This window comes from Zophobas morio, unplaced genomic scaffold, assembly GCF_036711695.1.
Source record: "Zophobas morio isolate AGI-343-1 ecotype UQ-CSIRO unplaced genomic scaffold, CSIRO_AGI_Zmor_V1 ptg000023l, whole genome shotgun sequence".
NCBI classification, from domain to species: Eukaryota; Metazoa; Arthropoda; class Insecta; order Coleoptera; family Tenebrionidae; genus Zophobas; species Zophobas morio.
Window position 1 is genome coordinate 7,726,678 of NW_026972128.1, and position 16,431 is coordinate 7,743,108.

The 16,431-nt window shown below is 32.6% G+C and overlaps 1 protein-coding gene across 1 annotated transcript in view; it reads left to right on the top strand.

Annotated features, from left to right (window-relative positions):
- The window catches only part of Flz (filzig), a 42,417-nt gene that overhangs the window by 13,637 nt on the left and 12,349 nt on the right, over positions 1 to 16,431 (top strand). Inside the window, exon 2 of the mRNA XM_064062842.1 lies at positions 14,275 to 16,269. Within this exon, the coding sequence (XP_063918912.1) occupies positions 14,275 to 16,269 (1,995 nt within the window). The remainder of the gene's footprint in view (positions 1 to 14,274; positions 16,270 to 16,431) is intronic.

Consider the following 16,431-nt stretch of genomic DNA (forward strand, 5'->3'; position numbering starts at 1 on the left):
AAAAAATTGGAGAAAGGCCCTCGTCAAGAATTCCTTGAAAAACACAGCAATCGACATATTCCGGTTGAAAGTACTCTCCGAAAAAATTATGTAGACCCAGTGTTTCAGCAAGTTTACAACGAAATTAAACATCGCATTGGAGATAATTATTATTTATGGTTTGCTCTCGATGAAACAACCGATAGTTGTGGAAGATACGTGGCAAGTTTAATTGTTGGAATCTTAAATGAAAATTTCCCTAGTCGAGGGTATGTAGTAAGTTTGAAAATGTTAGATAAAACAAATGGCAATACGATTACCAGATTTGTAAATTACAGTCTTACGTCACTATTTTTGCCAAATGCCGTACCGGCGAATAAAATTTTATTGATGATCTCGGATGCAGCTCGTTTTATGTTGAAAGCAGGGAATAATCTAAAAATATTGTACCCCAATTTAATTCACTCTACTTGCATTGCCCACGGTTTAAACAGAGTGGCTGAAGGAATACGTTTGCAGTTTCCTACTGTTAATAAATTAGTGACAAATGGTAAAAAGATTTTTGTTAAAGCCCCATTAAGAGTGCAACATTTTAAGGAAAAATTTCCAAACAGACCATTACCCCCAGACCCGATTATAACGAGGTGGGGAACATGGTTACAGGCCACATTTTATTATGACAAATATATCAAAGAATTTGAGGAAGTAGTTACGAAGTTTAGTGAAGATTCTTCTCAATCGATTAAAGATTGCATAAATATTTTGGAAAACAAAGATTTTCGACAAGATCTAACTTTTCTAAGAAGCAATTATCAATTCGTATGTGAGATAATAGAAAAGTTAGAAAAACCCAACATGTTGTTGGTAGATGCCATAAACTTAGTGAAAGAATTTAAACAACAAGCAAACGCAGTAAGGGGTGATATTGGTACTAGAGTATCTCAAAAACTTGACGAAGTGTTAAATAAAAATGCAGGTTTCGGTGTTCTTTCCGACGTTGCTCGTTACAAGGCCAGAAGGTGGAAAATTTGGAGTTAGATTTAACATTAGTTGCAAAATTCAAATTTGCGCCAACAACGAGTGTGGATGTTGAACGCACATTCTCCAATTTTAAACACATCTTAAATGATCGTCGAAAAAATTTTACAGTGGACAACTTGGAACATATTACAATCATAAATTGTTTTAAAGAAAACTGAAATACGTGTGTAAAATATAAAGTCTAGGATTATTGTAATAATATTTAATCCAAAGTTCTAAGAAGTGTTCTTAGATTATGTTTTTAATGCTTTTTTGCTTAAAATAAAACTTTTTTAATGAAAGTGTTATGCTTATTCAATGCTTTTTTGCTTAAAATAAAACTTTTTTATTGAAAATGTTGCGCTTATTTAAGCGCTTATTCTTAATTTTTTTGTACTTATAAATCCGCTCTCTAATGATAAGAGTTCGCTGATTCACAAATTATCTACAATTGCGATAAATACAACCATAGATCTTGTAAGCTTAACAATAATGTCCTTATAATGATTTATAAAATAAAATTTGCTATCGTAACTGATACCTAAAGTCTTTAATGCAGTCAAGTTTTTCCAATACGACTCGTTTTAAATTTAAACAATGGTGATAAGTTTTCTCGTATAAGAGACAACTCTGCATTTAGAGATATTCAACATTAATCTATTTAGAATACACCAATGGTAAAGCAAAATAAAGCAAAACTAAAGATAGTAACAATCATTAATAGAACTGCACAATGTATAATTTGAGATCATCATCCGATATAAGTTTATTGCCGGGAATAGCATGAGAAATCGTTAATAAAGCGCAAAAACAACAAGGGTCGTAAGCTCTATCCCTATGGGACCCCAGAAGATGAAGTAAATTGTTTACAACTAAAATTTCTGTATTTCACAAGTGAGATTCTACCGGTCAGATAAGAGGTTAAAAGTTTCAATAACGAATTTGTGAAGCCAGTATTACAGAGCTTTTGCAGTAATGAACAGTGATCTATTTTATCGAAAGCCTTTTCGAAATCAGTATATATGACATCACAATTATTTCCGATTTATATTGGGAAAATACAGCTAAATTTGTAATGGTCTTTTTTTTCTGCATAAAACCATGCTGAACAGATGAAATCAGTAGCTTCGTCGATGAGTAAATGTGATAATACAAAATCGATTCGAAAACCGTAGCAAAGTTGCAAAATATCGAAATACCTCTACAGCCTGTTATTGAAAGGTATGTACAAAATAAAATCGGCAATTGGTCTCGAAGTATGGGTGCTAAAAGTTAAAAAAAGTGCAGATAAAAGTGTTCTCCTTTTAGAGATAAAAATTATTAAAATTTATGTCCAAATTCGTTGTACGCGTCTGACAAAAAGATCATCTTTCGTTTCTATAGCAACATTTAGTCTTGACAAAAATTTTATTGTTACAGCTAGGATTTACTAAAATAAATTAATTTTACCTATTTATCCTTCAGTAGCGTCTAAAAAGGTTGGATAAGGGTTAATTTTCCCCTTATAATTTTGATAACACAAAATAAGTTTCAACCTTTCAATAACACCCTGTATAATTTGTCACCTGATTCTGCTGTCTTTTCTTAAGAATGGGACAAATATAACCCTTCCAAAGTGAAGGAAAGGCGGATTTCTTATTATTAAATTAAATATAGTACAAAGTGGCTGGCAAGAATCTGCGTTCAGTAAAAGCGTCAAAAATTTCAGATGGATCAGATAACTCATTACCTTTATAGACCATAAGCCCTGGAAATCTAGATGTTCCTTTTTTGCTTTGAATTAAGCTCCAGAACTTTTTGGAATCAACAGAAATGGAGTGTTCTGTGTCGGATAAGTATTTTTTGTAAGCAATATTAATAAGTCCAAATTTGGAACGAAGACGTTTAAATAAGTCATAATATTGTGAAGATCCACTCATTTTGTATTTTTTAAAAGCACAATTTTTTAATCGAATAGAATGAATGACTCACTAGTAAACCAAGGGGGGTAATATTGACGATGGAGACTTGAGGGAGAATATTTGGGCACGGTTGAGTAAAATAAATTGTACAGAGTATCATAAAATTTGGAACATGCTTCTTCCACATTATCAAGATTATTTATGCAACCCCAATCAATAGCCAGAAGTTGTTGGTAAAGTTGATGAAAATTCACTTTTCTAAAGTTGAAGTTATTGTTCAAGCTTTTATTTGAAAAGTTTGTGAGGCGCAAAACGAAATTTTGTTCATAACTAAAGAAAAATTTGTTTATAACTAAATTAAATTGCACAGTATTTGTATTTTAGCTATAACTTTTATTAAATCAATTGGTTATTATTAAAGGTTTTTCAAAATTTTCCATTAGAAATGATTCGCGCTTGTTACACAATACATGTTTTAACATTGAAACGATCTTCCAACATGGACAGAGGAGCAAATTTTAAATTCTCTGTTATATCTGGATCTATATCCACATTTACAAATTCTCCTCCAAAAATTTTACTGACAAGCTTAAATTTTTTTTCTAACAGACTTAAATTTCAGAAAAACTTTTTCATCTATTTTACTTAGAATATTGGATAGTTTTTGAAAACAATTTGTTACTACCTGAATAAAATCTACCAGTGCTAAATTGTTACATTCAAGTTTTAAAATTGTATCAACAACTATGGAAAAATTAGCTGAAATAAATGCCAATTGAGATGGCAGTTCTGTTTCAGCTCATTAACAAAATTCTTAATTGCACTGTAGTTTTTGGTATAAAATATAACTGCATTTAACCATGTTCCCCACTTAGTTACAACAGGTTGTGAAGATAATGGTAGATTGGGCAATATATTTCGATAAAATTGTACTCTTAAAGGTGATTTAACAAATATTTTACTATTGGAAATAAATTTCTAATTTCCTCAACCGCTGTATTTATACCATGAGCTATGTAATATGGATTAAGCTAGTAGAAGCATCTGATGACATTAGTATGAATTTTTCAACTGGAACTCGTACCAGTTGGAACCCAGTAACGATATTATTATTTGTCTTTTCCAAAGCTTTTGTGCTAATCAAATATAAAGTGTCACATTTTTCATTGGTCAAAGTTCCAACCCATTTGCGACATAACGTCCACATGAATCGGTTGTTTCATCGACATGGAAATATATTAAATTATCGCCGATAATTTCACTAATAGCCTGCTTTGTTTTTGAAACACTTTGTACACGTAGTTTTTTCTTAAGTTACTCTCATCGAGAACTGACTTCATGGTACGTTTTTTAGGAAGTGATGGTAGCTTGGGATTATTCAGTTTTGATAAAGGAGTATCGGTACTGCGGAATGCTGCACACAATTCGAAACAATATTCTTTATGTTTTACAAAAATATGCAAAATAATTAAAGGAATATGAATTTTGCATCCAGTCCGAGCCTTACTGAAAATCAAAAACCCAGAGAAAGAGATCAAGATTTGTCAGTACAGTAATCATGTTTGATTTAATGAATCAGCACTATAAAAAACTGCGAGTAAGTCAAAGTAATGAGCTTAATTTACTTAACTTATTCATTAAGTTTACAGCGTCTGCTCTTCTTTTGTAACATTGACAATTTGTTTGCAGAGTCATTTAGCTTTGAGCGATAGTCGAAGAAAGTATTGTAACCAGGTCAGCTTAATGAACGTCTAAATTCATGTTTTCTTGGCGTTTCACAATGCGTAGAAACCGAAAATGCGGGTTTCCCAATTGCGTCCACATGTCGCCTAATCAATTTATTCATTACTTTTACTGAAAAATATACTCTGCCATACGAGGGGGAATTGTTGTAATTAAGAAACGATGAAAATTCTATGCAAATGGAAGCGTTAGAAGATTTTTGCGCCAAACCTATATTTAAAATAAAAACAATTTAAAAAAATTAAACTATATTCATGATTTCATGACTGTACTGAATTATTAGCAAATCCTATTTGTCAACGAGTTTGCTAATTCTAGACTGGCAGGTGTTCATACCGCAGATTCTACGTTACGAGGGTACGTAAAATAAATTATTAGAGCTCGCAAAATATGCTACAGCAGGAACACAAAATTCTGTAAAATATGAGGGCGGTCGATCAGGTTATTATTTAGTACCTTAAACATAAAACAAATATCTAAATATTGATGCATTTTTTCAGTGAAAAGCCGTCCAAATTAGTTTAATAAATCTGTATACCTACAGTGTAGGTTTATATTTGATGTGAATATCAAATGTCCGACTACTTCTTTCTGAATCTGTTCAAGCTTTGCCGCTTAATTATTATTAGGATAAATTTAAACTAGGCAATAGTTTTTAGCTGACAAAACATTTAGGTACTTGCTAGCTTGTGGACTGAAATTTTCAATTCTTTTCCTGTTTCCAAGATCACAGTTATTTGCATAAATATACATCACCAAATTGTTATGATGTTCAGAAAAAAGACTTGCAACTTTAATGTATGATACAAATAAATCGTTTGTATTAAAGAGACGACGAGGGAGTTTTTTTGTGTATTAAAGCAGCTGTGAGTAGGACACGACTGGCACCAATTATACCTATATAGTATGCAAACAAATGTTTGTAGTATTAGACTTTCGACATAATCTCACCTAAATATGCTTTGAGGTTTTTGGAACATATTTGTATCAACATACGTTTTTAAACACGTTTTATATTTCTCTAAAGGAGTTGTGAGAGCAGCTGATCATCTTTTTTTTAATTTTCGTGAAATTTCTGTGCCACTTATTTTTAAAAATCGATATCTCTGTTATTTATAGAAATTTCGACAGGTGGTTTTCACCACTGTTTTCAGCTTACAAAACTCTAGACATCACAAAAAAAACACTGTCAATTTCGACAATTTTTCTTTTGTAATTTATAGTTTTATAAGCTGAAAAGAGTAATGAAAACCGAGTTCCGAAAATTTCATAAATAACTAAGATATTAATTTCTAAAGGTAGATGATGATAGGCCAATTATTTAAACTGCCTTCTATCTGTATTGTAAAAGTTGTAGTCAAGTTGTATTTAAAATTTCAGAACAATAAGTCTGTTAATAATGGAGATATCGTCTTATTAACGTTCTATTAAAGTTCAGGAAGAACTGCGGCAACTTAAATCAAAACTTCACCGCTTTTTATAAACAATGTAGCTTAATTTTTTAAAATTATTACTGCCTTTTTTGTTGTTAGGAATTTTTTAAGGGCGTTCCAGCAGTCCCTCGCAGTTCCTTGGAATATACAAAAATGAGTCTTTGTTTTTATGCCTTATCACTTATCATTCTCTGTTAATTGTCTGAACTATACCCACTTCTATTGCAAACATGTCAATGTTTTTACTGAAACTGTATGTTTTCTTATTTTTAGTAGTTTGAAGAAAGTTTCTGAAGAATTTTAACAATTTTCTTGTATCTACGAACGCCAGAATGTGAAAAACTAACCCAAACGTCTGCTTTTGGCAATCTGAGACAATTCGGAACTACCTTAACTCATATTATTGGACCCTGATATATTTTTTACCAGACCTAAATTTTGTGTCTTTTTAATAACCCTAAAAAATAATCTAAACATATAACGGTGCAAATTGGCAAATAATTTTTCAATGATTACTTTCCACCATAACTTGTAAGCATTAAAACATATTTCAAAATTAAAAATAAAAATAGTAAGATTCCACCGAAAATATTCCATCCTTAAGTGTATCTTAATTAGGATAAGTAAACATGCGGTAAAAATTCGGATACTGGTCACTTGCGCGCCGCTGTCAACTGAACCCTTTTGTGTGGTCCAATTTCCCAAGTGTATTAGACATTTGTACGCAAATGGGCGCTCGTAACGGTTATCATTATCTAGAGGTACCTAACTGATAAGAATAAATCAGTACCATCCTTTTAGTCTCCTATATTACCGTTCTATCAGTTTCACATTAAGGAAACAGCACAGGGACGAAAACTGAAAATTCCAATACTTTATTAATTCATATTACAAGTAAAGATTCTTAATCTACTAAAATTACTAAAAATGACTAGCACCAACACATAATGTTCTCATCATTGACTAAAACGTGTTTCTGTACTTCTTTCGGAAAATCGTTCAAAAACAAAAAAAAAAACAAAAAAAACTTAAAATAACCCAAGGAATAGATGCTGCATGTTTAGTAAACATTCTGTATAATATGTTGAAACATCAATACTGTAGAGATAAATCTAAAAGAAAGAACTTGGTTAACTTTGTTCGTTCAGCTACTATATTCACTGGTCTATGATATATTAAAAATAAACTTAAATAACTATTTTCTTTCGCCTTGAGTTCTCCATTATTATGAGGGATTTTTTGTTAAAAAGTTATATTGTACAGTTTTTAAAAAGAAAATTTCAAACTTCTAAAGAACTTGCTCCTTTTCATCACTCATTGTGCAGATATTCTTATTTTACCGTTTTCTTCAAGCAAAATTAGTTTATATTTACAAATATTTAAAAAATAGTAACGCTAAATCAGAGAAATCGCAACAAAAAACTGAAATTTCTCCTTTACAACAAAATCCAAACGATAGTAAACGTTTTTGCAAATAACAACAACAAAGTGAATACGAAATTTCATTCACCGAGCACCTCGAATTAAATTGTCTAGTCACTCTGCTTCGACTTTTTAGACTTTTAGAACATCTTCCACGGTCTGTTTCCCACTAGAGCAAAATACTTCAAACTTACTCACTATGACCATGTTCACATCATTAAAAGGTAACCCAATCGCCACGTGCTGATCGAGTAAACAGCAACCCGCCCATAAACTAAACTCGCGTTTCTTTTCCTAACCGATCCATTTATTGGCTCTCCTTTTTAGCACTGTGGCAGCAAAAATAACTGTTTCACATTAGCCAGTCGATGTTCCGTTGCTTTCCGCGAGCAAAGCAACTGAAAACGAGAGTTTACCTCCGTAATTAAAGCGTACACCGATTACCAAAACGGCTCCACGAGGACTCCCAGGTGTCAAATCCGGTCGAATTGGCGACCGAGAAACGAATTTTCACCACACACAATCACACCTGTGGGTCAGTAAGTCGCAGTTATTTCGGATAATAGTAAAAATCATAACCGCAACTCTCAGAACTTCCCTTTCCTGAGATCTGTGCCGGATTCTTGACTTGGCCTACTACGTGACCGCATCAGCTGCAGGAAAGTAAGTGGAGCTGACCCGAAAAATCTTCAGCAGCGTGAAGGACACCAGTTTAGCGCTGTCGGATCGGTTTTCAACGAGAAGATGACAGCGTAGCTGCTGAAATTTTATTATAAAAAAAAATACGACTAAAGTATTTATGTAAGGTTATGTTGAGGTTCGTGCCTTCCGCTGCTCGTCGTCTATGATAACGACAAAAAGACGATTTGTCTTAAGTGCTGGGATTGCTGGAACAGGCCGGGTCAGTTTACAGTAAATAAATAAAAGTAAACTGTGTGTTTACCGGAAAAAAATAAACGAAGCGGTAAACGAGATGGCACGTTATTACGGTTCATCTATAAATCTTGATGGAATTGCGCTTTTTATTGGCGATCGCCCATAACAATCATTTTCGAGTTTACTTTCGCTGAAAATTGGTCGGGTTATGGGGGCGGCGGAAAACCGGTGGGTTTTGATTTCTTTGGGGCGAAGTAGGTCTCGTTTAGAAATCAGGACGATTCGATTTATTGCTCAGATTTAAAATTGCAAATAGTCACTTTTACGTTAAGCAAATCGTGATTTGAGTACTGAGTCAATTCTACTTTGTCAGCCGACTAACATACAATAGAAGATGATAAAGATCTGGAGGATCTTTCACTTGAAAGGTAATATCCATAAATTGACCTACCCATTGCACTGTACGATTATTGTGTTTGTGGAACGTTCTCGTAACTAAACATATTTTGAAACTACTCTTGCTGTAAAATAATAGTAATATGTGGAACTGAGTCGAAATGGAACATTAATAAATAAAAGTAAAAGTAAGTGTACTTAAATGTAAACCTAAAAAGCTGATAGCTTGAGGCTTTTAGGTATTCAGTTGTTTTTCTGAGCTACAATGGCTTAAATTATTGCTTTGAATAATAAATCGAAGAAAGACAGATAAAAACCAGCGTTTTCAATGTCTGCAAAAATCATCGACAGTTTTTTTCATTGTTTTTCCACACTCCATTGTGAATTTATTTTAAGTGCCTAAAGCTTGTATCTGGCTTAATTTTCCTTTGAAAGCAAAATAAAAAAAATATTTAGCCAAAAAGAAAAAATTAAATTTATTAAAACTTGGAAACATGTAAAATTTTAATAAGATAGTAATACTTATTTAAGAAGATTAGAACATTATCTAAAGTTTACTTGTTCACTCCCTCGGAGAAGTTGTTAAAACGTTATTTATAAATCTTTAACGAACAACACGTGCCTAATATACTTTGGCTTTCTGAGAATTATACACGAAGCAACTGTTAGAAAATTTAATGTAAGTATGAAGCGATTTATTGCAATAACGTCGAAAAATTATTAAATAATTTTATTAAAAAATATGTCTGGTATGTATGACGCACTGAAGGTGTGTAAAGCTGTATTCTACTGCTCTAGAAAATTAAAATTAATGAAATAATGTTTCGGTAGTCCTTACATTAGTACTTTATTCCTAAGAGAATTGAATTTGTCTTTAGTGTCTTTAAAGGCTATTAAAAAAAATAGTCGGAAGTTATTTCGACAGAACTTCCCTCGTCCCTGAAGTGCAGTTCAATAAATCCCGCTTTTTTTATTTGAAAGTTTCAATTCTTTTTTTTTTAATTTTTGCAAATTTTTCGTTACGGCTTTTTATTGTCTTTATATATTCTATTATTCGATTTTATAATAAGTTTGTTTGTTTTTTCAATTTTTCGTTTCTTCAATTTTTGAATTTGCGATTTTCAATTTTTAATTTTTTTTTCTTCAATTTTTCAATTTAAAATTTCCCAAGTTTCCAATTTTTAATGTTTAAATTTTTCGATTCCTTGATTTTTCATTTCTCTATATGCAATTTTTCATTTATTTTGTTTCTATAATTTTCCGATATGCATCTCTTCGCTTTTCATTTTTAAACTTTTCAATTTTCCGATTTTCCAGCTTCTGAATGTTCTAATTTTTAGATTTTGCAATTTTTCGGTTTTTAATTTTCCAATTTTCCAACTTTCAGAATTTTTTAATTTTTGTTTTTTTCAATTTGAAATTTTTCAGTTTCTTCAATTTTTGATTGACAGTTTTTCTAGTTTTCATTTTAAATATGTTTTTAATACTTATTATAATTTAAAAAAATGTTCACTTTTACGATTTTGTAATTTTTCCATCTTTCAATCATGGATTTTAAACATTTTCATTTATTGGTTATTCAATTTTTCTACTTTTAATTTTTCAATTTCTCGATATTTAAATTTTCAGTTTTTCGATCTTTTAATGTTACGGTTTTCCAACTTTACAATTTGATGATTCTATAATTTTTAGAGTTTACAATGTTTGGGTTTTCAAATTTTTCGATTCAGTCGTTATTCTTTTTTCCAATTCTTCGATTTTTTAATTTGTTATTTCTTTAATTTCTAAATCTACCATTTTTCAATATTTCATTTCTTTTTTGTTTCTTCAGGTCTACGATGGGCATCTCTTCGAGTTTTCATTTTAAAACTTTTCAGTTTTCCGATTTTCGAGCTTTTGGATGTTTCAGTTTTTAAATTTTGCAATTTTTCGATTTACAATTTCAAGAGTTTTCAATTTTTAATTTTTCAGTTCTTAGATACATCAATTTTAATTTATCAATTTTCAGATTTTTTATTTTTCATTTCAGTTTTTTATTTTTTCAATGTTCGATTTTTTAATTTTTCTTTTTTTAATGTGAAATTTTTCAATTTTTCAACTTTCAAACTTTTTAATTTTTCATTTCTTCAATTTTTGATTTGCAATTTTTCTAGGCTTGATTTTAGATAGGTTATCTATTTAATCTATTATCTATTCCATCTTTGAATCATTAGATTTTAAAGCATTTTCATAATTCGGTGTATTATTTTTTTATTTTTATTTATTCGATTTTTCAATGTTTCAATTTCACAATTTTTGTTTTTTCAGTTTTTCGTTTCTTCAATTTTTGATTTGCAATTTTTCGATTTAAAATTTCTAGAGTTTTCAATTTATAAATATTTTATGTTTGTATTTTTCAACTTCCATATTTTTTAATTTTCCGTTCCTTCATTTTTTTATTTGCAATTTTCCTAGGCTTCATTTTAAATATGCATTTAATAATTATTAGGAGTATAATTTTTAAAATAATTCACATTTACGATTTTAAAATTTTTCCATTTCAATCATTCGATTTTAAAATTCTTTCTTTATTCGGTTTCTCAGTTTTTCAATTTTTAATTTTTCAAGTTTTCGAGTTCCAATTTTTAGATTCGGTTTTTTATTTTCTTTATTTTTTCAGTTATTCGATTTATCAATGTTTAAATTTTACAATTTTTTGTTTTTTCAATTTTTCGTTTCTTCAATTTTTGATTTGTAAGTTTTCTAGTTGTTGTTTTAATATATATTTAATAAAATTATTATCATTTAAAAAAAAATCACTTTTACGATTTTAAAAATTTTCCATCTTTCAACCACTGGATTTTAAAACATATTCATTATTCGGTTTTTCAATTATGTTACAGTTTTTAGACGATTTTATATTTTATTATCTTTAATTTATTTATTTTTGGACGATTCTATAATTTTTCGATTTTACATATTTGGGTTTTTCAATTTATATCGATTCGATTTGTCTTTTCTTGTTTCCAATTTGTCGAAGATTCGATTTTTTTTTTCGTTTTTCCTGTTTTTCGATTTTTAAATTTTTCCGAATTTTTAGTTCTCCGACTTTTCAGTTTTTCGATTTTTTAACTTTTCCAACAATTGAAAAATTGCAAAAATGAAAAAACGAGAAAGTATAAAATGAAAAATCTAAAAATTGGAAATCAAGAACTTGAAAAATTGAAGAAACGAAAAATTGGCAAATCGAATGATTACAGATTGAAAAACTGAAAAATAAAAAAAAAATGCAAAATCGAAAAAACAAAATTGAAAAATTTAAAAATTGGAAAATCGAGGAATTTGAAAAACTGAATAAACGAAAAATTATAAAATTCTAAGAAACTGAAAAAGTGAAGGAAGTTATAAAATGAAAATTTTTAATATAAAGTAGAGAAAATAAAAATAAAAACTCGATAAAATGAAAAACTGAGGAAACGAAAAATTGAAAAATGAAAAATTGAGGAATAAAAAAATCAATAAATGAAAAATTGCTAAATTGAAAATTTGCAAATCGAAAAATTGAAAAAAGGAAAAATTGAAAAATTTGGAAGTCGAGAAATTGATAAACCATCATAAATAAGTCATAATATTTTGCATAAAGATTGATTAACGATTTACCATGATCACAGTAATCGTGAAACTTTCCAAAATTTCAGAGTATTCGGCTTTGCAGTTTCAAAGTTAAATCACAAAATGTTATAAAATTTGATTTTTTTTCCAAAAATTTGGATGTGTAGAGTGAAACTGAACACGGATTCATACACCACAAATACAGGAGTATCTTATTTTATAAAAATAAAAAGAAATTTACTATTGTGAACTTTGGAGATGACGTCATCAATGTGTTCGTGGGATGATTAGCCAATTTTTGGTTAGCGTTTTACCATTTACGTGATTTTCCTAATATAAATACAAAATTTGACAATAATTGATCCAGTGGTTTCAAAGATAATCTGTCTAATAAAAATCCAGACACACGGTAAACAGACAGACAGACAGACAAATACAAAATTGAATAAGAATACCCTCATCTGAATTCTGTGTTTCTCCTTCAACCTAGATTTATGTAAGAACCAACCCACAACAACCTGCTTCTAATAAAGCCTGAAAATGCATATCTTAAGACAAGTTTCAAGATGAATCACAACATTCCTCAGTGGAACTTCCGTCCGGACTTTGTGGGTCACAAACCAACCGGACAACAAAAACATGACACACAGTGACGTCATCGTGATAATTCTTCTCCGACTTATCCAAAATCGAAACGGAACAAAATATTTCCGTGTCCCGCTTTCCACCAAGACCATATGCTGCCGATAGTTAATGGCGCTATTAGTTCCTGCAATATTATTTAATTAAACCAATAAATCCATGTCAAGAAAGTGTGACAACTTGCGATTCTCTGCACTTAATTAAACTGTGTTAAGTGGGAGTATACACAACAAGATTAAGACTTATTCTTAATTTATATTTACAGTGTTTTGTGCTCCCCCGTATCCTAATGTTGGTTTTATAATACAATTTCGAGAACCCACCAGCGGATACTCGAGCTGTTTCCGCATATCTCTGGAATATATATAGCACTTTAACATCTTGTTAAGTCGCATTCACACCACGGGAATGTGTATTTCGCATTCGTTCTTCAGGAGAAAATCGCCGCAATTAACGTCGAAAGGTCGCTCGTTTGGGAATGAATGTGGAAACAGAAGTCGGGCGATATTGCATCCATAACAGCTCACAATCACCCTAAAATGATTCAAGCGTGGTGTGAACAAACTCTTATTTCGTAAACGAGCCATCGCGGTGCAAAAACCCGCCAGCAAAAGCAATTTAACGCTTGCACTACATTTTATAACCCAATTTCCTGTCTAAATAGTCTGTATATGAGCTTTCCGAATAGGGCGATCGATGGAAGCAAAATTCGCATTTGCTCACCTGAGACGATATATGAGGAGCAAAGTTTTCCTTTCGCTACAATTTTGAGTTATGAAACAATACAAACATCGTCACATCTGGTCTCTGTTATTATTTATTTAGCTTTCGGTAGGAATTTTTTAAGCTCGCGTACGTGAAAACAAACCAGCAGATGGTAATGAAACTCACATTATTGTTGTAACAAACAATTATGAATTTTTATTTGTTTGCCTTGACTTAATTCGATGAATTTTGGCGATCTAAAGGTCACATAAAACATCCCTTTCATTTAGCTAATTAAGAACACAACCGTTTCGGGCCTAATAAAATTCCACTCGCACGAAATAACAAAATAGTTCTAATTCATGGCATTCCGGTTTCAGCTGGAAGATTTTATTAGTTTGCCAACTTTACCCTACTGTGACTATTTTATTGCTTTGAACGAGCGTCCCTACACATTATTTACACTTCAGTTCTTTTTGGCGAGAAAAACGGAAATCCACGCGAGACCCGAAAATATTATCCGACGCTTCTGCATTGTTATCTCTAAAATTAATTTTCTGTTTCAGAGTCACGAAAGCTCTTTGGAGGATACAGGATAACGCCCCGCTTTTGTAAACCTACACGAAAATCGACATCATCTCTGGGAGGTCCGAGCATTTGTATGTTCAACCATGAGTGTAGTCAAAGAAATGGACAAGTTGTGGGCGCTTGCATGGACGGATTTCTCTTTGGAGCTTGCTGCCAGTTGCCAGCTGGTGCGATGGGAGAGCTCATAGACAGTGATATTAATCCTGTGACTTCTGTCAGTAATGAAGTTATGGTCTCGACGCCTTCCCCTATGGAGATTATGTCGAACGGGGTTTCGCAAATAGCACAGTCGCTATTAAGTCCGGGAATTTTACCCACTGTGGAGGATAACGCGGTGGTGCAAATTAGTGACCAGCCGATGTTTAGCACCACGGGAGTGACCCATACTACCGCTCCAGAGACATTTATTTTACACGGAATCAGCAATAGCATTAGTCCTAATGATTTTAGGGTCACCACGAAAGCTCCAATGGAGGAAGACCGAAAAACCACCATACGATTAGAAGATACAACAGTGCCATATTCTGAAGCTCCGACTATTCACATTTCAATTTCTAACTCACCGACGCCGGGTTATCAAAAACCGATTTTCAGACCAAAACCACCGAAACCCACAGATGGAGATAAGTACGTTTTAGTACCCACAATTTCACACATGACCCCTAACAAAACTCAAGAAGTTGATTCAATAGTAAACATACTACAAATGTTGAACGAGAGTTCTACGAATAATCCGAGTTATGGGTATACTTCCAAGAAACCACCATCAACGTCGTACGTTTTCAGTGCAACTCCCACAAGACGACCTGGGTATAGTCCACCCACAACAACCAAAAAACCACCATCTACGTCGTATGTCTTTAGTACCACAGTCAAACCCCGAAGAACCACAACTCCAATCACAACCACCACACGAAGAAAAACTAAACCAACTAAAACTTCAAATAAAAAAACTACGCCAGTGCGAAACACCATTCAGGGTAGTGGCCACAGTACTGTGGCAAACTCACCTCTAGCTTTCCTATCAACGAAACCGCCATCTACGTCATACGTATATAGCGGCCTTCCAACCCGAAGACCTGGTTCCACGGTCAATACACACGTAGCCGGTCCAGGGTTTTCCGTAACGTCAGCACCTGGTCAATATCCAACACCAGCCCCAACACTCATCGTTCTTAGTCCAGTCACCGACGACGAACTCCTAACAAAACGCCCTCTAGAAGAACCACTGTATGGATCCCCAGAAGCGGTGTACACATCACCCCGGCCACCATACCCAAGACCCAGCATTAACTCCAACCTCAAACCCATCAATAGTGTGACCATTAATAACCACGTGACTCAAAACATATACAGCACCAGTGAGCGTCCACAACCCACTGTTTTAATAACGCCGAAACCAAGTATCTCTAGTTCTTTGTCACCATATGATTACTTCAACACTGCCGCCGTTGAAGCTGAAACTAGTCCAGATCAACTAATAAATTTCCCGCCTGTGCGCAACCCCAACTTAAATATGTCTAATCCAGGCTTTGAAGAAGACGATATCACCACACCAGCATTCATCGAAGACGATGTGCTAAACACCAAGGTGGAATCATTTGTCAATAAAATTATCCAAGGGTTGCAAGAACCCTTCGCAGGTTTGAAGGATGTTGTGTACAATAAAAGCACAACGACGGTGGGCACAACGACCAAGAAGCCTATTAAGAAGCAAGGAACTACTACTAAGAAGCCTTCGGCGAAACCCACGTCGAGGCCGAGTTCTGCACGACCTGTGACTTCCAGACCAGCAACCACCAAACCTACGGTGAGAAGATCGACCACTGTGAGGAGACCGGGGTCGAGTACGTCGTCACGGAGACCTTCTACTACCACGAAGAAGCCCAAAACTACGAAGAAGCCTCAGACTACTACGGAATCTTACATTGAGGAAGAAAATACTCTTCCGGATAGCGAACAATATAGAGATCGTAAGTATTTTTGAATTTGACAGAAATATTTTTTGATATTTGCTTAAAACACATTTTATATCCTATGATTTTTAAAGTGTCTACTCTAGTGGACCATGACGCGTCACAGTGTAGTTGAAATTGCTGACGTAAATATCATGGCTAACTGGAGCAGAAATGTAA